This window comes from Pan troglodytes, chromosome 9 (assembly GCF_028858775.2).
Source record: "Pan troglodytes isolate AG18354 chromosome 9, NHGRI_mPanTro3-v2.0_pri, whole genome shotgun sequence".
Classification (NCBI taxonomy): domain Eukaryota; kingdom Metazoa; phylum Chordata; class Mammalia; order Primates; family Hominidae; genus Pan; species Pan troglodytes.
In genome coordinates this window covers 51,596,021-51,618,007 of record NC_072407.2, presented here as the reverse complement: position 1 = coordinate 51,618,007, position 21,987 = coordinate 51,596,021, and the positions used below count along the sequence as shown (strand labels likewise).

Genomic DNA, 21,987 nt, shown 5'->3' with positions numbered 1-21,987 from the left:
CAGAGGCCAGGCCTGGTGTCCTCTTGAAGGCTTCCTCACATCCACATCACTTGCAGTGATGCTGGTACCGCAGCTGGGGCCAGGGCCAGCTTCGTGGCCCCACAACTTGCGTGGCTGAGCAAGGTGCCACACTTGGAAGAGCCATATGCTTGGTTTAAAGCTCTAAATTCTTAACTTTTTAACAGTAGCCTCCACCTTTTTTTTTTTTTTAAGACAGGGTCTTGCCCTGTCGCCTAGGCTGGAGAGCAGTGGCGCAATCTCGGCTTGCTGCAACCTCTGCCTCCCAGGTTCAAGCGATCCTCATGCCCCAGCCTCCCGAGTAGCTGGGACCACAGGTGAGTGCCATCATGCCCGGCTAATTTTTTTTTTTTTTTTTTGAGATGGAGTCTTGCTCTGTTGCCCAGGCTGGAGTGCAGTGGTGCGATCTCGGCTCGCTGCAACCTCTGCCTCCCAGGTTCAAGCGATTCTTCTGCCTCAGCCTCCTGAGTAGCTGGGATTACAGGCACGTGCCACCACACCTGGCTAATTTTTGTATTTTTAGTAGAGAAGGGGTTTCACCATGTTGGTCAAGCTGGTCTCGAGCTCCTGACCTTTGGTGATCCGCCCGCCTTGGCCTCCCAAAGTGCTGGAATTACAGGCGTGAGCCACCACACCTGGCCACTTTTTGTATTTTTTTTTAGAGACGGGGTTTCGCCATGTTGGCCAGGCCAGTCTCAAACTCTTGGCCTCAAGTGATCTCCCTGCCTTGGCCTCCCAAAGTGCTGGGATTAAAGGCATGAGCCACTGTGCCCAGCCGCTCCACAATTTCATTTTGCACTGGACTCTGCAAATGATGTAGCTGGTCCTGACTAGGACTGTTGGCCACAATATTTACACGTGGCCTTTCCATGTGACCTAGGCTTCCTCACAGTCTGATGGCTGGGCTCCAGGGATGAGGGTTTCAAGAGAGAGATCCAGGCAGCAGCGGCATCACCTTTCAATGACCTAACGTAACTCCTCCTTTTCATGAGGACTGGCAAGGTCACATTGTAAGAAGAGCAAGTGGGATGGGAGATGACACTGTCGCATTTGAAAATGCAATTTGTCACATCAGGTCATGAGCAGGTCACCTCCTGGTCCATCTGCAGAAGGGGCCCAGGGGATTCAGTTCTGCCTTCTAGGAAGGCCAGTGTTGGGATCTTAGAGCCCTGCTGGGAAAAAGGCCAGGGGAGAGTTGGGAACTTGGTCTTCACAAGCACTCCCAGCTTCCCCTCTCCGGGGTCATTTACCAAGTGCTCAGAGGAATTGGAACCAAGGGCAATGGGGCCAGGAGCGTGACCAGGAACCCTAAAGTCTGCTCCCCTGGAGGGCTGAAATCTCCGAGAAAGGCAGGGACTCAGCGCCCAGACGTATGTTTCTCCTGCTGGCATCTCTGCTTGGCTAACATTCCTCCTCTTTCATTTCTCCCTGGGGCATGTTGTTGTCTTTCTCATTAATTTCCCCTCAACTCCCAGCAAGGTCCCTAGACTGTGAGCTTTGCTAATTCCCTGTAATCCACTGGCAAAGCAGGAAGCTAATTAAATTGTGAGCTGTGTGCTCACTCTGTCAGTCTCTGAATCTCTCTTCTCAGTCCTTCTGCCATCTGTCTCTTCCTTTCTCACTGCCCCTGGATAGTTTACTTTCATCTGGACACTTTCAGTATCTTCTCACCCATCTGCCTTCCTCTCCCCTCTTCTTTCTCCTGCTTTTCAATCTGCAGAGTAATCTTCTTAAAATACAGCTTTGAGCACACCTTCTTTTCCTCTACTGTAAGGTAAAAGCTCCTTAGCTCAGCAGTTAAGCCCCACACTCCTTACCATAACTTCCCATCACAAACCCTTATCCACAACCAAGCCTGGTACATTTCCTTCCCTAAGCTCCACCTACGCCACCTCCTCACCTTGGTTCACATTCTTATCTTTGACTGGATCCCACCCCCTCACTCCTCCATCTCCACTTCCATCTCACCCTGTCAAAATCCTCACCATTATTTAGAAAGAGCCTCTTCAGGCCGGGCACGGTGGCTCATGCCTGTAATCCCAACACTTTGGGAGGCCGAGGTGGGTGGATCACGAGGTCAGGAGATCGAGACCATCCTGGCCAACATGGTGAAACTGTCTCTACTAAAAATACAAAAAAACTCGCTGGGTGTGGCAGTGCACACCTGTAGTCCCAGCTACTCAGGAGGCTGAGGCAGGAGAATCGCTTGAACCCAGGAGGCAGAGGTTGCAGTGAGCTGAGATCATACCATGCACTACAGCCTCTGTCTTAAAAAATAAAAATAAAAAGGCTGAGAGAGAATCAGAGAAAGGGAGGCTGCAGAGTATACTGGTTAAGGACTGGGTTTGGGAGCCAGATAGCTCTGAGTTTAAATCCTACTCCCGCATTAACTTTTCTGATCCAGAAGGGACACATGGCCCTAAGAAGGGCCGCATGGCCCTAAGAAGGGTTGTGGCTGCCCTAGGTTGGCTTCCAGCCTTCCCCAGCTCTCCTGCGGCATCCCTGTGTGGCTCATCCCACCCTTACCATGCCTCTTGTCCTCCCCATAGTCTTGGGCCCCAAGCTTTTCAAGCTGGTGAAGGAGAGAGTTGTGATCCCAAGAAGCAGAGTGAGCGAGCGGGGAAATGAGACAAAGAGAGGAAACAGAATAAAGTGCACAGATAGGCCGGGCGCGGTGGCTCACACCTGTAATCCCAGCACTTTGGGGGGCCAAGATGGGTGGATCACGAGGTCAGGAGATCGAGACCATCCTGGCTAACACAGTGAAACCCCATCTCTACTAAAAATACAAAAAAAAAAAAAATTAGCCGGGCGTGGTGGCGGGCGCCTGTAGTCCCAGCTACTCGGGAGGCTGAGGCAGCAGAATGGCGTGAACCCGGGAGGCGGAGCTTGCGGTGAGCCAAGATCGCGCCACCGCACTCCAGCCTGGGCGACTGAGCGAGACTCCGTCTCAAAAAAAAAAAAAAAAAAAAGCGCACAGATACCAGTGGGTTTTCACCATGGAGAACTTAACTCTGCTGGAGTCTCTCTGAGTCTGAAACATGACCTGGAATTGGGAATTGGAATGCTCCCATGGAGGGACCAGAAAGCTGGGGTATTTACCCCTAACTCTGGACCATTGGCTGATGGTTGCTCTGGGGGTATTAACTCTACAGCCCTTTGGGCCTGCCCCACACTAACTCCCATAGCTGAAAATGCCCTCAGGAGGGACACAGGAAGTAGGCGCCTGGTCAGGAACTGTCTGTGGGTGCCCTCCTGGTAGGCCTGGAGGTGTGGGTGGGGCACTGACAGCATCTACTACACTCAGTGAAAGGAACCTGCTATTAAAATTATTGTTGTTGGCTGGGCACCGTGGCTCAGGCCTGTAATCCCAGCATTTTGGGAGGCGGAGGCAGGTGGATTACTTGAGGTCAGGAGTTCAAGACCAGCCTGGCCAACGCCATCTCTACTAAAAATACAAAAATTAGCCTGCTGTGGTGGCATATGCCTGTAATCCCAGCTACTCAGGAGGCTGAGGCAGGAGAATCACTTGAACCCAGGAGGCGGAGGTTGCAGTGAGCCGAGATCGCACCATTGCATTCCAGCTTGGGTGACAAGAGTAAAACTCCATTTCAAAAAATAAAAATAAATAAAAATTATTGTTGTTTATTAGCTGCCACGTGGTGGCAGGCTGACGGGGGGAGGATCACTTAAGCCCAGGCTGCAATGAGCCAAGATCGTGCCACTGCACTCCAGCCTGGGTGACAGAGTAAGAACCTATCTCAGCCAGGCACAGTGGCTCACTCCTGAAATCCCAGCATTTTGGGAGGCTGAGGCGGGCGGATCACCTGAGGTCAGGAGTTTGAGAACAGCCTGACCAACATGCAGAAACTCCATCTCTACTAAAAATACAAAATTAGCCAGGGTGGTGGTGCATACCTGTAATCCCAGCTACTCAGGAGGCTGAGGCAGGAGAGTCACTTGAACCCGGGAGGGGGAGGTTGCGGTGAGCCAAGATTGCTCCATTGCACTCCAGCCTGGACAACAAGAGCGAAACTCCATCTCAAGAAAAGAAAAAAAGAACTCGTCTCAATTTATATATATTTTAATGTTAATTTTTTTAACTTTTTTTTTAAGTGATGGGGACAGCTGGGCGCGGTGGCTCATGCCTGTAATCCCAGCACTTTGAGAGGCCAAGGTGGGCGGATCACGAGGTCAGGAGTTCCAAGACCAGCCTGACCAACATGGTGAAACCCCGTCTCTACTAAAAATACAAAATATTAGTCGGACATGGTGGCGCGCTCCTGTAATCCCAGGTACTCAGGAGGCTGAGGCAGGAGAATCGCTTGAACCCAGGAGGCGGAGGTTGCAGTGAGCCAAGATCGCAGCATTGCACTCCAGCCTGGGCAACAGAGCGAGAGTCTGTCTCAGAAAAAAAAAAAAAGAGAGAGATGGGGTCTCACTCTGTTGCCCAGGGTGGTCTCAAACTTCTGAGCTCAAGTGATCTTCCCACCTTGGCCTCCCAAAGTGCTAATATTATAGGCGTAAGCCACCATGCCCAGCCATACCCGTCTCAATTAAAAAATAAATAAAATAATTGTTGTTTAAGACCAGCCTGGGCAACAGAGTGAGACCTCATCTCTACAAAAAATTTTTAAAAACATTAGCCAGGCATGGTGACCTGCACCTGTAGTCCCAGCTACCTGGGAGGCTGAGGTGGGAGAATCACTTGAGCCCGCAAGGTCAAAGCTGCAGTGAGCCAAGATCATACCACTGCACTCCAGCCCAGGTGACACAGCAAGACCCTCTCTCAAAAATAAATAAAGTTGTGGCTGTAAAACAAGAGAGGAGGGAGCAGGGACTATAACCAGCCTAGGGCTTTTCTCTGGATCCTGCTGCCACCTCTTCTTAACTCCCATTCTGGAGCCCACCCATCTGCCTTACACCCACCAGCTCATGGCATCATCTTTCTCTATATCCCTTTCCCAGTGGCTTCCTCCCTATCCCAGTCCCCTGATGCTAATCCTGATGTCATCTGCCCCAGCCACCCATCTCTACCTCAACCCTCACTTCTCTGGTGAGAACTCTTGTGGATCCAGGGAGTGTCAAATCCCAGCCTGAACCAAACCTCAACTGAGATTATATTATCCTATAATATACCTTCTCCCCTCCCCTCCCACCATTGGAATCACCCTCAGGAGAGCAGCTCCACTCTTCTCATCCAGAAGGGGCCCATGGCCCTAAGAAGGGCCATAGATTGCCATAGGTTGGCTTTTGGCCTCCCCCAGCTCTCCTTCGACATCCCTGTGTGGCTCATCCCACCCTTACCCTGCTTCTTGTCCTCCCCACAGTCCTGTGGCCCAAACTTTTCAAGTTGGTGAAAGAGACAGTTGTGATCTGACAAGGGCTAGACAGGTGCTTCACCCTCTGTCACCAAATACCCTCATTATCCAGCCCGAAACACCTCCATTCATTCCTTTCTATTCCGGCACATATTCGTTAATTCATTCCATCATTCACCTAACACCCTTGAAGCAGAGCCAATCACCTCTACCAACATCTTCCTAGAGACAAATAGATTAACTGGAGTGGGGTAAACTTTGAGAGCTCCAAAAGGAAAGCTCCAGAGGACGGGGGGTCTGCAGGGGTCCAGGCCTCTCAGGGACCACAGAGCAGACCTGCAGCAGAGGCAGAATTAGAGCCCATGGCTCCGGAGTCAACCAGGGCCAGGCAGAGGGCACCAGCTCTTGGCTGCTGAAAGTAGAGCTCTTCAAAAGTCATCCACTCAGTCAGCATCTACTGAGTGCCAGGCAGTGTCGTCACCTCTACAGCCGTCAGGGGAGAGAACAGCAGCCTAGAGAAAGGGAGTCTGAGCCCCCATCCCATGGGCTCGAAGCCCAGAGTGGAGGCCAGCACTAGTGCCTCTGGTGAGTATTACCGTGGGAAGACCGCTGTTCCCAGCCCGGGTGCCCTGCTGGACTCTTGCTAGCCTGGCCCCAGCGAGGCAGGGCATCAGTTTCCCTCTCCAGAGGCCTTTCTTCCCCACCTATTGCCCTTCTCAATCCTGTCCCTTCTTGCAGGAGCAACCTTCCCAGCAGAAAATTCCATTCTGCCCCAAGGACTCTCCTCCTTACTGCCCCTTACCCCGGGGAACGCAGGCTGCCCCTCTGATGCCTGCAGACTCCCTTCTCCCTCTTTCCTAACCGACCATGGGCATTTTCCAATTTGGAGGTGAGGAGGAAAAACTAGGTTATTTTCAGCTCTTCCTTTACTGGCAACATTGACCCATTTATCCTTCTCTTCCTTCAGACCTCTCCCCCAAGGCCACTTAGCTTGGACATCTGTCCCAGCCAAAATCTCACCTTCCACTGTCCTTGCAGCCCAAAGGCTAGTCCAGCCTCTGAGTCCAGCTCTAGCCCTCTCTCCCCACACTAGGAAGGAAGCTGGACTGTAGAGCGCTCTGGGCCACCCCGCGTTAGCTGCTGCCTCTGGCCTCAGTTTCCCCTTCTGTGCCTCAGTTTCCCCAACTGCTCAGATTAATGATGCCTGCTCTCTAGACCCAGAGGACGAAGCTCTAAGGAGGTCACAGATGAGGAAGGGTCCAGTGCTCGGCGCAGACTCCGTGCGGAGCCCCTAGGCCCCGCAGCTCGCCCCTCCCTCTCCCCTACTTCCCTCCTCTCCCCCTCCCGCCTCTTCGCTCTCGCTCGGCTCCCTCTCTAGCTGACCTTCCCTTTCCCTCACGCCTCCCCACGCCCGGCCCCGGGCCCCAGCACCCTGTCCGCTGCCGCCTCAGAGCCGGGAAAAGCAGCCGGAGCCCCCGCCGCCCCCGCCGCAGCGCGGGCGGTCAGTGCGCAGCCCGGCACCCGCAGCCCGCAGCCCGCAGCCCGCAGCCCGCAGCCCGCAGCCCGGAGCCAGATCGCGGGCTCAGACCGAACCCGACCCGACCGCCGCCCGCAGCCAGGTGAGGGCAGCTGAGGGGAGGCAGGGAGCCGAGGTTCCCCCTTTACAGGAAGCGGGGGCTGGGGAGGCGCGGGGAAATTGGGTCCTTTTTCCTTGAAAGGAGGACCTGGGAGCCTTTTCGTGAAACAGGCACAAGGGCTTTCATTCCAAAGGGATGGATGGATGGAGGGAAGGTCTCGGGGGAGAGGGATTGGGGTACCCCTTTCTGGTTTTTGTTTTTTAAAAAATAAGGATTAATTGGCTTCTGTGAAAGTGGGACTTCTTGGAAGGATGAGGGGCTTTCAAGGTAGGTTGGGGAGGGGGCTCTGGCAGGGCTTGAGGGAAGGGTTAACTGGTGAGTGGCAGGGCAAGGGGGAACTCTGCGATCCCCTCAGCCTGACATCGCTGCACCTCCCGCCTTGGCTCCGGGGCTCTGGGTCTGTCCAGCTCTGTGTCCCAGTTTTTCTCTTTGAAGATGACTATTTTGAGCCCCACCTGGACAGAGCCAGGAACAGCCATTTCCTTCCCTGGAGCTATGACACCCACCTGACACACCCTCCCACACCTCTGACCTGCTCAGGGAAGGGGGTTCAGGGAAGGACGAGGATCCAGGGATCTGGGAATTGGGCAGTGTGGGTGAAACGGAGGCTGGGTACTGGGCGCACAGGAAGACCCTTGGCACTGGTGGGGTGCACCAGCCTTGGTCAGGAGGTTGCTGGGCAGCTGCTTCTGGGGCAGGACCAACTAGGAAAGCAGCGGTGTGGAAAAGCTGAGCTGTTTTCCGTGTTCCCAGAAGACAAAACACTAGAGAATGTGTTTGCTTGCTTTTGTTTGGTTTTGCTTTCTGTCTTCCTCACCCTGGATCCCAAGACTCATTCCTCTGATCTCCTCTCCTAGTTTTGCAAAAAGGTAAACTGAGGCACAGAACAAATTGGCTGGACATACCTGTGTCTAGGAGGGAAGAGTGACAGGAAGGCATACGGAATTTGAGTCAAAAAACCTCAGTGCTCCATGGGTGACCTTGGGCCAAAATGCTTTCCCTTGTTGGGCCTCAGCTTTCTCATCTATAAAATGGGAGACGGCCCACCTGTCTTGTAGGTTTGCCAAGACCATGTGTCTAAAAGAACTTTGTAAAAGGGAATGCACTGGACACTTGTGAGGTGCCATCTTCACCACTGTGGATGGCCCCTTCCCTCCTCCCTGTCCTAACCAAGGGTATCACTAATCCATAGGACACCTTTGTGAGAATTACAAAAAGCACCTCCTCTGGAAGGAGACAGCATTCAGCTGGCTAGCAACTTGGGGTCTTTAGTATGAGAATGAGAAGGTGGCATACTTTACGCCAGGTGCTGCTCTAACATGTGGAGTGTGAGCTAGATTCTAGCTGGGACGTTCTGCACATCTACACCTGACAACCCTTCTCAGCAGGGCCCTGCTGTCTCTAAGAGACACAGAGCTACACATACAGGGCATTTTCTAAAGCAGCCCACATCCCAGGCTGTCTCCAGCTCATTTCTTTCCTGTTTTGTTTCCACATCAGGGCTTTTGGGTATTCAAGCCCCAAAGCACATGCCCTACTAGGAAGCAGGATGGAATCCCTACATCAGAGAGTGACTCCTTTGAGTTAAGCAGTGCCTTCACCAAGCTCTCAGGGGTAGGAGTGACTGAGTCCCTAAACCCTTACGTCAAGAACTGGACCAGATCACTTTTGTCAGGGCAACCGACAGAAGCATCTGCACACCTCAGCACTGCCGTTGACAAACCATGTTCACACCTATCTCAGCACACCCCCACAGCAAGCCTGTGTGTGAGGTCTCTTCCCCATTTACATGGAGGAAGCCATGCCCAGAGAAGTTAGGGAACCTGCCCAAGGTTTCACAGTGTGAGTGGTAGAGCCAGGACCTGAACCCAGATCTGGCTATCTGTCCTCTCCAATCCATCACTCCCAAGGAACAAAGCTGCTGACTTCACAGCCTTGCCAAAGCCCTGCTGGAATTGTTGCTGTCCCTGTCCATCCCCAGTAGCCCCTGGCTCGCCACTCCTTCTTCTGAGTAACCAGCCTCCAAGCAAAGAGAAAGGAGTCACCTTCTCTTTTACTCTTGATTTCAAGGGGGAAGAAGCTACCTCAAAGCCCAACTGTTCTCGCCTCCTCTGTGCAGGAAGGGCCCCTGGTGAGGCCAGGAAAGGGGTCAGGGAGCAGCGATTTCCTTTCCTGCTCAGATGGGGCTTAAACAGTAACGGTCATGCAGAGCGTTGACACAGAGAGCCAGTGCCTGCGTGAGTGGCAGACCAAGGACCATAAAATAACCACAGGAAAATGCAGCCAACTGGAGCTGAGGGGAACTCAGAGACTCCCCTGAATCCCCCGGGTTACCAGGGCCCCTGGGTGTCAAATGGGAGGTGTAGGGGCAAGCCTAGCAGACAGGGCTGTAGGCCTCTTTAACCAGAGTGTTTCTGCTAGTCTGTGTTCAAGCTTTCACTTAAGAAAGGGGTTTCGGCTGGGCGCGGTGGCTCACGCCTGTAATCCCAGCACTTTGGGAGGCCGAGGCAGGCGGATCACAAGGTCAAGATATCAAGACCATCCTGGCCAACATGGTGAAACCCTGTCTCTACTAAAAATACAAAAATTAGCTGGGTGTGCTGGTGCAAGCCTGTAGTCCCAGCTACTTGGGAGGCTGAGGCGGGAGAATCACTTGAACCTGGGAGGTGGAGGCTGCAGTGAGCCGAGATCAAGCCACTGCACTCCAGCCTGGCGACACAGCCAGACTCCGTCTCAAAAAAAAAAGGGGGGGGGGGCGGGGTTTCAAGGCCAGGCGCGATGGCTCACGCCTGTAATCCCAGCACTTTGGGAGGCTGAGGCAGGTGGATCACTTGAGGTCAGTTCAAGACCAGCCTGGCCAACGTGGTGAAACCCCGTCTCTACTAAAGATACAAAAAATTAGCTGGGCGTGATGGTGCGTACCTGTAATCTCAGCTACTCAGGAGGCTAAGGCAAGAGAACTGCTTGAACCCGGGAGGTGGAGGTTGCAGTGAAATGAGATCGTGCCACTACACTCCAGCCTGGTTCACAGAGTGAGACTCCATCTCAAAACAAACAAACAAAACAAAGAAATGCAAATTATCAGGCCCATCACAGACCTACTGAATGAACTCTGGTGATGGGGCCCAACTATGTATGTTTGAACACGCCCTCCAAGTGACAGTGAGGCTCGCTAGAGTTTGAGAATCCAAGGATGTAGGAAAATTGAAACCTACTTGTGGGTCAAGGGCAGGGCTGGGAAGAGAACCCTTGTCTCCCGGTGGAGAGCCGGGCGTTTGGAAGCCGCCCCTGCCAACACTCCACTCTCGCCCCTCCGTCTCCCTCCCAGGCGCCATGCTGCCGCTTCTGCTGGGCCTGCTGGGCCCAGCGGCTTGCTGGGCCCTGGGCCCGACCCCCGGCCCGGGCTCCTCTGAGCTGCGCTCGGCCTTCTCGGCGGCACGCACCACCCCCCTGGAGGGCACGTCGGAGATGGCGGTGACCTTCGACAAGGTGTACGTGAACATCGGGGGCGACTTCGATGTGGCCACCGGCCAGTTTCGCTGCCGCGTGCCCGGCGCCTACTACTTCTCCTTCACGGCTGGCAAGGCCCCGCACAAGAGCCTGTCGGTGATGCTGGTGCGAAACCGCGACGAGGTGCAGGCGCTGGCCTTCGACGAGCAGCGGCGGCCAGGCGCGCGGCGCGCAGCCAGCCAGAGCGCCATGCTGCAGCTCGACTACGGCGACACAGTGTGGCTGCGGCTGCATGGCGCCCCGCAGTACGCGCTGGGCGCGCCCGGCGCCACCTTCAGCGGCTACCTAGTCTACGCCGACGCCGACGCTGACGCGCCTGCGCGCGGGCCGCCCGCGCCCCCCGAGCCGCGCTCGGCCTTCTCGGCGGCGCGCACGCGCAGCTTGGTGGGCTCGGACGCGGGCCCCGGGCCGCGGCACCGACCACTCGCCTTCGACACCGAGTTCGTCAACATTGGCGGCGACTTCGACGCGGCGGCCGGCGTGTTCCGCTGCCGTCTGCCCGGCGCCTACTTCTTCTCCTTCACGCTGGGCAAGATGCCGCGTAAGACGCTGTCGGTTAAGCTGATGAAGAACCGCGACGAGGTGCAGGCCATGATTTACGACGACGGCGCGTCGCGGCGCCGCGAGATGCAGAGCCAGAGCGTGATGCTGGCCCTGCGGCGCGGCGACGCCGTCTGGCTGCTCAGCCACGACCACGACGGCTACGGCGCCTACAGCAACCACGGCAAGTACATCACCTTCTCCGGCTTCCTGGTGTACCCCGACCTCGCCCCCGCCGCCCCGCCGGGCCTCGGGGCCTCGGAGCTACTCTGAGCCCCGGGCCAGAGAAGAGCCCGGGAGGGCCAGGGGCGTGCATGCCAGGCCGGGCCCGAGGCCCGAAAGTCCCGCGCGAGCGCCACGGCCTCTGGGCGCGCCTGGACTCTGCCAATAAAGCGGAAAGCGGGCACGCGCAGCGCCCGGCAGCCCAGGCCCCTGCGCTGTCTTGACTGCGACGCATTCGCCGGCGGCAGGCGGGAAGGTGCTGACTACTGCGGGCCCGCAGGCCCAGGGAAGGGGTCGGAGGTTGGAAAGCAAGGTCCCCTTGGACCCTGGGAGGGTGAGGAGGTGGGAATTTGATGGAACCACATTCGCCTAGTCCGTTGGGGGCCTCCCTTTTATATCCCTACCTCGTCTAGCCCTCTGACTCATCATTGACCTACGACCTCAGCCTTAGCCCCCGGCTGATGCCTTTCTGTGACAAGGAACAGCACCCCATTACCCCACTGGGTGCATGGGATTCAAGGAAACAGTGCATTCCTTCTTCCAGCAGGGCGTGGGAATGAGATGAGGAGTTGATACCTGGTTGCCCTGACTCTTGCCTTCCCGGGATGGGGAGAGTGATTTGCCCAGAGCAGGGGTTAGACGCTTATTCCGACATAGAATGACACAGGCTCCAGGAGGCCGAAACAGAACATTTTATGAGAAGAGCAACACAGAATCAGGGCCACACCTGCTCCAGCCCACCTCCGCTTGTCTCTCCTTGGTCTCCCAGCCTTACTCCCCCCTCTGAGGTGTTCACCCGACGCTTGTTGAGATATTGCCTCCCTACCCCAAAAGAGATAATGTTCCTCCCTCCCCCTGCTTCCCTCCACTCTTCCAACTGACAGAACTCAAAAAGTCGATTCTCCCAACCCAGATGGGAACTTGGAGGCTCAGAGACCCCAGATCTTTGGTTGTGCCTAAAAGGGGATGCTCAGCACCTAGAGGATTCCTGTGAATTCCACAGGACCTGTCACAGACTGCCAGGGTAGGAGTTGGAAGGTCTGACCAGGCCTTACTTGGGGCAGCTTCCCTTCAGCATCTCTTGAACACACTTCTCAACCCTGACCCCTGATCTCCACACACACACACACTCACACACACACTGCCTGCAAGTCGTGCCCTTAGCTCTGTGCCCACTCCTTGCGCACTCCTTGCGACCCAGAGCCTGGGTTCTTAGCCTCTCAAGATCTAGGAAACAAGATCGGGTCGGGGTAAGCAGAGAGGGGGTGTCCAGGATGCAAGCCAAGCCCAGAGATCTGAACACGGTGAAAAGAATCAGATGCCAGACAGAAGCCCCTGCGCAAGATGGGTCTGCCTGGGGGGTTGAGGAGGAGATGGGAGGGGGTAATGGCAGGTGAAAGAACAAAAGAGGAGGGTCAGGGGAAGGGGTCAAGGATGGAGGCCCAGGACCCCAGGGAAGGGGGCCGGTCCTGGGGGCAGAAACCTTTGCACAGGTCCCAGAGTGTTTCCTGTGCCAGGAGAGCGAAGACCTGGGCCCAGCGGCCCCGTTCCTCAGCCTCACTAGCTGCGTGGAGCCGGTAGACGCAGGACAGGCCTGTGAGGAGCAGATGTTCAAAGTCCCAAGTGCTAAGAGGAGGCCCCTTCCGCAGGTCCTGGAGCTGCTGCAGCCGCTGCTCAGTGCCCTGCAAGTCACTGGGCACGTGGTGCTGCAGGAGGAGTCTGAGTCGGCGGCCTGGGTGTGTGGACGCTAGTTCCTCATCCTGGATGTGCAGCTGCCCCATGACATCCAGCTCCAGCCCAGCCCAGAGCAGCTGCAAGGGGAGCCATGTAAGGGGTGGGCTGTGGCCTGGGGAGCAGGGCAGGGAGCAAGAGTGGACTGGGGGAAGGGGCAGAAGCAGGCAGCAGGACGCATGCTGGCTTGCCCCCCCCAACCCTAGCAGGTCCACCCTGAGACATCCCCCTTCCCAACCCTGAGCTTAGGGACCTCTGGACGTGCCCACCCCCATGTCCCAGGCTGGGAGGAAAGACCTCAAACATCACTTCCGGGACCTCTGGCTCCTGCAGGCCACCTCCCACGCTGGTGCTGTCCATGGGCTGCCCTGGGGCAGCAGAGAGGAGTCAGGCCCCTGCCATGCTACACCATGAACACCCCAGCCTCCCAGAAGTGCCCCTCTGCTGCCTGGTAGAGGTCCCGAGTGCTTCATCATTCTACAAAAGGGCAGGAATGCCATCCCATGCCCCCCTTTCCCCTCCCTCTCACGCACACACATGCACATTGACATTCACCCTCCCAGACATAGGTCTTCTGATCTCAAAAGCATCATTCCAAGCCCAGTTACCATGTTGGCAAATGCCCAGGACACCTCCTTTAAATTGCACAATGCCCTTGTTAAAGAGCTCCAGGCCAACGGGTCACAAGACCCTTCCCTACCCTCCTCCCCTCCCTATAGTCATCTGAGGATAAAGTCACCTAAAACAGTGCCAGTGACTCTCCCAAGGACAAAGACCTCTTTGGAAAGAGCCTACTCTCCCTGCTCCTCCTCAGCAGTAAGGGAGGGAGGAGGAAGACAGGGCAGGGAGGACAGGGCAGGGGAGGATGTGAGGCAGGGAGGACAGAGCAGGGGAGGATGTCTGTGGCAGCTCCGTCCGGCCCACACCTTGGGGTGTTGCCTCACCCTTGCAATGTTTGTTCCAAGCCCAGGCAGGTCAAGAGACCCTGCTTTGGGCATCAGTGGGAATGAGCCCAGGGCCAGCATTAAGAGCACCTAGGGCTATCTCCCTAGGTGTCACCTGTACCTTTCCAGTTCTGGGGGTGGGGCCCACACTGTCACCCACCACAGCACACATCAGCCTGGTACCCACCATGCCCACGCTTCTATGCCCGACTAGCCTCAAATAGAGCCAACTGTTAACTGCTGTCAGCCAGCAGCCTTGGCTCCTCTCCACCCACCCTGAAGCCTGGTACCTGCATGGGGCTGGGTTGTAGTCACACCAGAGAGGAGACAAATGGCTACCACCAGGCAAGCCAGGAACTGCAGGGTCGCAGCCATGCTCAACCACGTCCTCTGAGTCTCACTCTGTTCAGCAGTTCTCTGCTCCCTCATCTGCCTGCCACACACCTCAGCTCCAACTTTCCACTGCAGGCTGCTCCAGAGCTCTGTAATGCATGTCATTCTTCAGTGCTGAACAGGGAGGGGCTGGCTGTGGCCTCGGTCACCTCCCAGGGGCTCTTTCCATCCTTTAGAAATGGGGAATCTTTGGTTGTTGGCAGGAGCCTGGCTCCCTGCTTGTCAGGCCCTCAGCTTGTTCCTGCCCAGCTGGGCGGTATGCTTAGTTAATAGGAAAAAGGTGTTTGGTAGCAAATAGCTGTAGCTTGGCCCTCCCAAAGGGTAGGAAAGAGCTCAGGCAGTAAGACCATCTTACTGTCTGCGCCCTCAAAATATCCTGCAACTGAGGCCAGCCCCGACACCCAGTCTGGCCCAGCCCAGCCTCCAAGGAGCCCCTCAGCTGCCAAAAGCATCAGCTGCAAAGTCTTCTAACTGCATGGTGGGCTGGCTGGGCGGCCCCACAGACAGGCAGAGCCAAGCACTCCCCTCTCAGGCACTCTGCCGCAGGCTGGACAGACAGATCAGCTGGGCTAGGGCGTATTGTCCCCTGGCAGACAGACAAATCTGCAGCTCCTGAGTGGTTTTTGCCCCAGCCCTGGGACCTCTTGTTTCCTAGCAACATTCTTAATTCAGAGCGGGCACGGTGGCTCATGCCTGTAATCCCAGCACTTTAGGAGGGCAAGACAGGAGGATGGCTTGAGCCCAGGAGTTCAAGACCAGCCTGGGCAACATGGTGAGCCCTCATCTCTACAAATAAATTAGCTGGGTATGGTGGTACACACCTGTGGTCCTAGCTACTCAGGAGGCTGAGGTGGGAGGATCACCTGAGCCCAGGCAGTCTAGACTGCAGTGAACCACGATCACACTGCTGTACTCACTCTAGCCTAGGTGACAGACCAAGACCCTGTCTCAAAAAACCCCCACCAGCCTGGCGCGGTGGCTCACGCCTGTAATCCCAGCACTCTGGGAGGCCGAGGCGGGCAGATCACCTGAGGTCGGGAGTTTGAGACCAGCCTGACCAACATGGAGAAACCCCATCTCTACTGAAAATACAAAATTGGCCGGGCGTGGTGGCGCAAGCCTGTAATCCCAGCTACTCGGGAGGCTGAGGCAGAATTGCTTGAACCCGGGAGGCGGCGGTCGCAGTGAGCCAAGATCATGCCATTGCACACCAGCCTGTGCAACAATAGCAAAATTCCATCTCAAAAAAAAAAAAAAAAAAGAAGAAAAGAAAAAAAGAACCCCACCATTCTCAGCTCAGGCCAGAAACCAGGGAGATTCCTATAGCCCAAGAGTGATTGGCTACCATGCCACACCCATCCTGAACCCTGTGGACTGTTGAGAACTTTCAGTTACAGCTCCAGAATCCCTCTCAGAAATACATCCATGCCTGCAGGCCACCAGGTCTGCAACTACACTCTTTAGTCCCATTAAAATAGACCTCCGGCTGAGTGTGGTGGCTCACGCCTATAATCCCAGCACTTTGGGAGGCCAGTGTGGATCATTTGAGGCCAGGAGTTCAAGACCAGCCTGGGCAACATGGTGAAATCCCATCTCTACAAAAACTATAAAAACTAGCTGGGCGTGGTGGCGTGCATCTGTAATCCCAGCTTCTTGGGAGGCTGAAGGGGGAGAACCGCTTGGGCCTGGGAGGTGGAGGTTGCAGCGAGCTGCGACAGCACCACTGCACTCCAGCCTGGGTGACAGAGCGAGACTCCATCTCAAAAAAACATAAAAGAGCTGGTCACGGTGGCTCACGCCTGTAATTCCAGCACTTTGGGAGGCCGAAGCAGACAGATCACCTGAGGTCAGGAGTTCAAGAACAGCCTGACCAATATGGAGAAACCCCGTCTTTACTAAAAATACAAAATTAGCCAGGTGTGGTGGCACACACCTGTAATCCCAGCTACTCGGGAGGCTGAGGCAAGAGAATTACTTGAACCCAGGAGGCGGAGGTTGTGGTGAGCCGAGATCGCGCCATTGTACTCCAGCCTGGGCAACAAGAGCGAAACACTGTCTCAAAAAAGAAAAAAAAAAAAACCATCAAAGACTCCCTGGTTTAGTAGTGCCTCTCTAAGAGAGCAGGGAAACACCCCTGCCTGCCTGTGTCCCCCCCAAAGTATCACTTCTCCACATTACAAGCACACACAAAGTGGTAAGTCTAAGTAGGAATTTATTTACACGGACACGCAATCATAGATAAGGCGCTGTCTAGGATCCACATGCCTTCCCTGGAGCTACTTGGCTTCAGGCTTCTTGTCTCCGGCTTCAAGCTTGAGACTCTCCGGGGGTTGGCGATAGACTGGGAAAGCCTCCCAGGGGCTGTTCAGGTCAAATTTGCGGAACTCTTGGGCCAACTCCACCGGCTCTGCCACCACCCGCTTCACTTCATCATCATAACGTAACTGCAGGAACAAAAGGCAGGCTTGAGCACTAAGGAAGTCCTTATTATAGCTACACAGGAGCCTACTTTTCACAAGGCTATTGGTGACTTCCCCAGCCCATTCCTCTCGGTTACTGACTCCTGTCCCAGCCTCTGTCAGTAAGTCTCCATCCATACCTGTCTGTGTTACCCGTCAGATCACATCCCAACCAGCTAGAGTGTGTGATTCCAAAATGTAGGATACCTCTCATGCCCTGCCAGCACCAGTCAGATTCCCCTGCTCACCACTCCCACATCAGGAGCTCCGAACTGACTGCTCACCCACCCACACACTCTTACAAGGTAATGGTAAGCATTTGCCCAGGATTAGGGAATAGTCGGTGGCTGAAAAGAGTAAACCTAAACTGGCAGATACACAACCTCAGGCCCTGTGCCCTTGGCATATTCACAGTCCAGATCTAAAGCAGTACATTTGACACAGCTTTTCTTGTTACTTGGGGATCAAATGGATAAGGTAAGGATCATCAGGTGCTAGAGTGAAGAGGCAAACCAGGTGAGGCAGATAGCAGGAGTGGGGTGAAAGGGAGAAGCGAGGGAGATAGCCCTGCCCAGAAGTAGCCCAAGAGGGAAATAGGAGCATGCAAAGCACTAACACAGCAGGAGTGACTGGGGACTAAAAGAGCAGGGCTGGAGCACCACATCTCTGCATTTCTAAACAGTTACTTTGCTATAAAATTCACGAGTGATAATATTACACACTATCTTCCTGCAAATAACCTGCAGCACCACTGAAATTCTTTATTCACGTTACTGGTCCCACCTCAGAGGTAATTTTTGAGGGCTAAGCATCTGGTGTCTTCCCCGTCACTGCCTTCCCAGAGAGTCAGGGCAGGGTAAAATAATCCTCTACTTTCAGGTTTTAGGGACAGACTGTGTCCTCAAGGCTGCCTTGATCATTAAAATGATCATTACAATAATGGATAACACTGGCCAGGTGTGGTGGCTCACACCTGTAATCCCAGCACTTTTGAGAAGCTGAGGCGGGCAGATGACTTGAGCCCAGGAATTCGAGACCAGTTTGGGCAACATGGAGAAACCCCGTCTCTACAAAAAATACAAAAATTTGCTGGGCATGTTGGTGCATGCCTGTAGTCCCAGCTACTCGGAGGGCTGAGAGGTGGGAGGATTACTTGAGCCTGGGCGGTCAAGACTGCAGTGAGCCATGATCGCACCACTGCACTCCATCCTAGGTGACAAGAGTGAGACCCTGACACACACACACACACAGCATCAATTGAGCCTTTACAATACAGCAGGCTTCATACATCATTTATTTATTTAGAGACAGGGTCTCACTCTGTTGCCCAGGCTGGAGAGCAGTGGCGTGATCTCAGCTCACTGCAACCTCCGCCTTCTAGGCTCAAGCGATCCTCCTACCTCAGCCTCTTGAGCAGCCGGGACCACAGGAATGCACCACCATGCCCCGTTAATTTTTCTATTTTTTTGTAGAGAAGAGGTTTCACCATGTTGTCCAGGCTGTTCTCGAACTCCTGGACTCAAGCACTCCTCCTGTGTTGGCTTCCCAAAGTGCTGGGATTACAGGCGTGAGCCTACACATACATTATTTAATGCCAGCCACAAATCTATTAAAGTGCTATTATTATTGCCATTTTAAGATGAGAAAACTGAGTCACAGTCAAACCAAGTAACTTGCCCCAGGTTACAAAAATGAAGCTAGGATCTGAATCCAGGGCCCATGCTCTTAAACCACCACAATCCACAGACCATATTTCTTCCCAGGGATCCCCTGGGTTCTCTGCAAGTCCCTCCCTGAGGCTGCTGTCCCAGTTCCAAGGCTCCTACCTCAACATAGCCAGATAGAGGAAAGTCTTTCCGGAAAGGATGTCCCTCGAAGCCATAATCTGTCAGGATCCTTCTTAGATCAGGGTGGTTAGCAAAGAAGACTCCAAACATGTCCCAGATCTAGGAAAGAGACCACCTCAAACAGCCAATCCATCAAGACTAACAACAGGGGGAAGGGGCTACACTGCATCCCATAGTCTCAACCAGTTCTGCAACTGTGGCCCAGAGGCAGGTCCACCATATCCAGTAACTCACCTCCCTTTCATACCAGTTGGCTGCCTTGAACACAGAGACAGCAGACTCAATGGGCGTCAGCTCATCTGTGTAGGTCTTCACACGGATCCGTGAGTTGAAGCGCAGAGACAACAGGTTGTAGACAATCTAGGGAGAACAGAAGGATCTGGAGGGCTGAGATGGGAGTCCCTCATTGGGAGAGTTCTGCCCTGTGACCCTGCCTTCTACTCTGAACCTCAAAACCTCAAGATTCTCCTATGCTTACAACTACTTCCAAAAGCCCAGGCCACAGCTGTAGCTTAGCATGTCAGCATGCCTGTGTTCGCTCATGCTATTCACTTTGTCAGGAATATTTCCCTGGTCCACCTCACAAGGCTACCTGGTCTCCTACTCATATTTTAGATTCAGCACAAACATTCTCTCTTTTCAAAGAAGCCTCCCAGACAGGGCCAAGTGCCCCTCCTGCTTTCTTAAAGCATCCCTCTAATATCCTTTGTATTATATGTTACTACAGTAAGCTGTTTAGGTGTCTTTCTCCTTCACTAGAGTGTAGGGGACTCCTGGAGGACAAATACTTCATGTTATTTCTCTCTCCATCCCAGAGTCTGGCAAACAGTAGATAATCAGTAAAATATTAATAGCTAAATGTATTGAAAACACTGTGTGCAAGCAATTTACTTGAACTATCTCATTGGATCCTTACAACCATTCTATAAGATAAGGACAGCTTTATATTTATTTTCCCGGTAAGAAAATGAAAGCTCAGAAAGATTAAACAAGGGCCGGGCATGGTGGCTCATGCCTGTAATCCCAGCACTTTGGGAGGCCAAGGCAGGCAGATCACGAGGTCAGGAAATCGAGACCATCCTGGCCAACATGGTGAAACCCAGTCTTCACTAAAAAAATACAAAAAATTAGCCGGGCGTGGTGGCATGCACCTGTAGTCCCAGCTACTCAGGGGGCTGAGGCAGGGGAATCGCTTGAACCTGGGAGACGGAGGTTGCAGTGAGCCAAGATCATGCCACTGCACTCCAGCCTGGCGACAGAGCAAGATTCCGTCTAAAAAAAAAAAAGATTAAACAAAATATTTGAGTTATCTGAGGTCCCACAGCCATTTAGTGGCAGAACCAAGATCCAACTTGAGATCTACTTGACTCTGAAGTTCCAGTTTAACTGCTGTGTTCTATTGTATGTTACAAACTGAAATTAATACCCTTACCCCCAAAACCTTCTCAGATCTCCCAACTGACCTCAAAACGGTTCTGCCGAGTTGGGACGTCCACTGCTGTCAAGTCAACCAGGGATTTGAACTGCGCATTGGTGTGATCCCTGAGGAAAGTCAGCACTGGGATGACGCCATCAGGATGGATACAGACCTCTAACTCATTGAAGCAGGACACCTGCACACATGAAAGGGAGGGGAGAGGGAACAAAGAGCTACTGAGGGAACAGCTAACTTCAGCTGGAGTCACCTGGTTTAATGCTGAGAGAAATGTCCAAGCTTGGGATGGAGGAATCTGTAGTTTCTTTGAAACAAGTCTGCCCACTCCCACATGCCCTGCGAACATGGTTCTTTCTTGACCCAGACCCAAATAACAGTAGTAAGTATTACCTGAACTTGTTGGACATACTTGGGCAAGATTTCAGCCACATACTCTCCAAAAGCTGAGAGCTGCTTGTGGGCCACATCATTCCGTGGTCTGACAGTGGCTGGAAGGAAAAGGCATATTTAACAAAGAAATGGAGAAGGCAAAAGCCAGCCCTGCATGCAGTCTCTTAGGCTTGTAAGGGATGTCAAATCCAGGAAAGGCTCCCTGAAGCACCTTGAGAAAGGTGCATGTGAAAGGTTTCCCTTCTAGGGAATAGAGTGATGAAAACTTGGGTAAAGTGCCACCTTAACTACACGGTCCTCAGAAAGACTCTTACTATAGCAGCTGGGGTGTTCACCTCTTCTCAAAATTACTCCACGGTTCTTCCCTCACATTGCCTGCATTTCTGCTAAAGCAGTAGTCTCAGTTCTCCTGTCAGACTAAGAGCTGTTTGAGGATGGGAACTGAACTTTTTGCCTCTCTGTAGCTCCTTAGCACGCAAGTTTATACCAGGTTCTCAAGCTAAGAACTTCAGGGCTTGAAGACCCCTCACAGACTGTCTCCTTGAAAGTGTGTGTGTGTATGTGTGTCAATGAGAAAACTGAGGCCCAGGTGTGTGTGTGTGTGTGTCTGTGTGTGTGTGTGTGTCAATGAGAAAACTGAGGCCCAGGAAAGGAGAAATGCCAGGTCTCCTAACTCCCAGTCCGTGTATCTTGACTGTAACATAATATGTACATACTCATTCATGCAACCCTAAACCACTGAGCAATCACACATCACAAGCTACAGAATAATGGTTAGGTGTTTCTGCCTCTGGCAGCAGGCAGGCCTACTTTGTCATTCACTAGGTCTTTGACCCTGGGCAGTTTAATTCTTTGGACTGTTTCCTGATCTATAGTAAGAAGAGTAAGATGCTATCTACCCCATAAGGCTGTTGTGAGGACGAAATAAGATCATTCACTAAAACGCTTAGCGAGGTGCCAGGCACACATTAAGCACTCAATTAACGCTAGGTACTATTATTACAGGGCTCTGAGGCCTAAAGGTTATATTGCTTGCTTTCAAAGAGCTGACAGTTTAATCAGACAAAAAGGGGATGATTGAAATGGACAAGGAACAATCAGGGCCATAACAGGCCTAAGGGCACAGGGAGGGCTCGATTCTGCATGCAGGGTGAAGACCACTGCAAGTCAGATCTCCAAGATTTGCCAGGAGGACGAAGGGAAGGGCATCCTAGGGCAAGGACAGGCACCTAAGGGGCCCCGCCGATAGTTCAGAGAAGAGCGCTGCCCGCACATACTCACGGCGCGTGTCGGCCCCGGCGCTCTCCCGCCTCACCGGCAGCAACAGAACGGAGGGTCGCCCAGTCCCTGCACAGGGAGATAAAAGGCACAGACGCGCGGGATGAGCCCTGAGGAGCTCTCTGCACTGGGCACGCCGCTGCGCCTGACCCCGGTCTCAGCTGGCTGCCCGTGCTCACCCCTGGTCAGCGCCGAGGCCCCCAAGATCCCGCGCCACCACAGCCTGGCTACCGCCGCCGCCGCCATGTTACTCAGATGCAGA

The 21,987-nt window shown here is 53.9% G+C and overlaps 3 protein-coding genes across 4 annotated transcripts; 1 reads left to right on the top strand and 2 right to left on the bottom strand.

Annotated features, from left to right (window-relative positions):
• Window positions 1-6,687: 6,687 nt before the first annotated feature.
• Window positions 6,688-11,448, top strand: C1QTNF4 (C1q and TNF related 4). The gene is made up of 2 exons (XM_508417.8): window positions 6,688-6,958; window positions 10,305-11,448. The coding sequence occupies exon 2, from the start codon at window positions 10,310-10,312 to the stop codon at window positions 11,297-11,299; it is 990 nt and encodes a 329-aa protein (XP_508417.4). The 5' UTR covers window positions 6,688-6,958; window positions 10,305-10,309; the 3' UTR covers window positions 11,300-11,448.
• A 469-nt stretch (window positions 11,449-11,917) lies between these two features.
• Window positions 11,918-14,508, bottom strand: FAM180B (family with sequence similarity 180 member B). 2 transcript variants are annotated; one of them, XM_001151319.7, is made up of 3 exons: window positions 14,214-14,508; window positions 13,277-13,347; window positions 11,918-13,059 (listed from the first exon to the last, which is right to left on the bottom strand). In XM_001151319.7, the coding sequence occupies exons 1-3, from the start codon at window positions 14,419-14,421 to the stop codon at window positions 12,664-12,666; spliced, it is 675 nt and encodes a 224-aa protein (XP_001151319.3). In that variant the 5' UTR covers window positions 14,422-14,508; the 3' UTR covers window positions 11,918-12,663. The 2 variants fall into 2 exon arrangements, with proteins under 2 accessions (XP_001151319.3, XP_054517345.1); XM_054661370.2 differs by lacking the exon at window positions 13,277-13,347 and having other exon boundaries at window positions 11,926-13,094.
• A 2,084-nt stretch (window positions 14,509-16,592) lies between these two features.
• On the bottom strand, window positions 16,593-21,971 carry NDUFS3 (NADH:ubiquinone oxidoreductase core subunit S3). Its single transcript, NM_001079913.1, is given in 9 exon segments — window positions 16,593-16,598; window positions 16,601-16,607; window positions 16,609-16,760; window positions 18,602-18,721; window positions 18,857-18,982; window positions 20,086-20,235; window positions 20,448-20,545; window positions 21,729-21,794; window positions 21,905-21,971. Coding segments are annotated over 9 exon segments (792 nt in total).
• Window positions 21,972-21,987: the final 16 nt, after the last annotated feature.

What these genes read in the sequence shown, in the direction of transcription:
- C1QTNF4 (XM_508417.8), top strand. Translation starts at nt 10,310, where the DNA reads ATGCTGCCGCTTCTGCTGGGCCTGCTGGGCCCAGCGGCTTGCTGGGCC.
- FAM180B (XM_001151319.7), bottom strand. Translation starts at nt 14,421, where the DNA reads ATGACATGCATTACAGAGCTCTGGAGCAGCCTGCAGTGGAAAGTTGGA. An exon ending in TACAACCCAGCCCCATGCAG is followed by an intron (nt 13,348 to 14,213) that starts GTACCAGGCTTC and finishes CTGCTGCCCCAG; the next exon opens with GGCAGCCCATGGACAGCACC. An exon ending in TCCCGGAAGTGATGTTTGAG is followed by an intron (nt 13,060 to 13,276) that starts GTCTTTCCTCCC and finishes CTCCCCTTGCAG; the next exon opens with CTGCTCTGGGCTGGGCTGGA.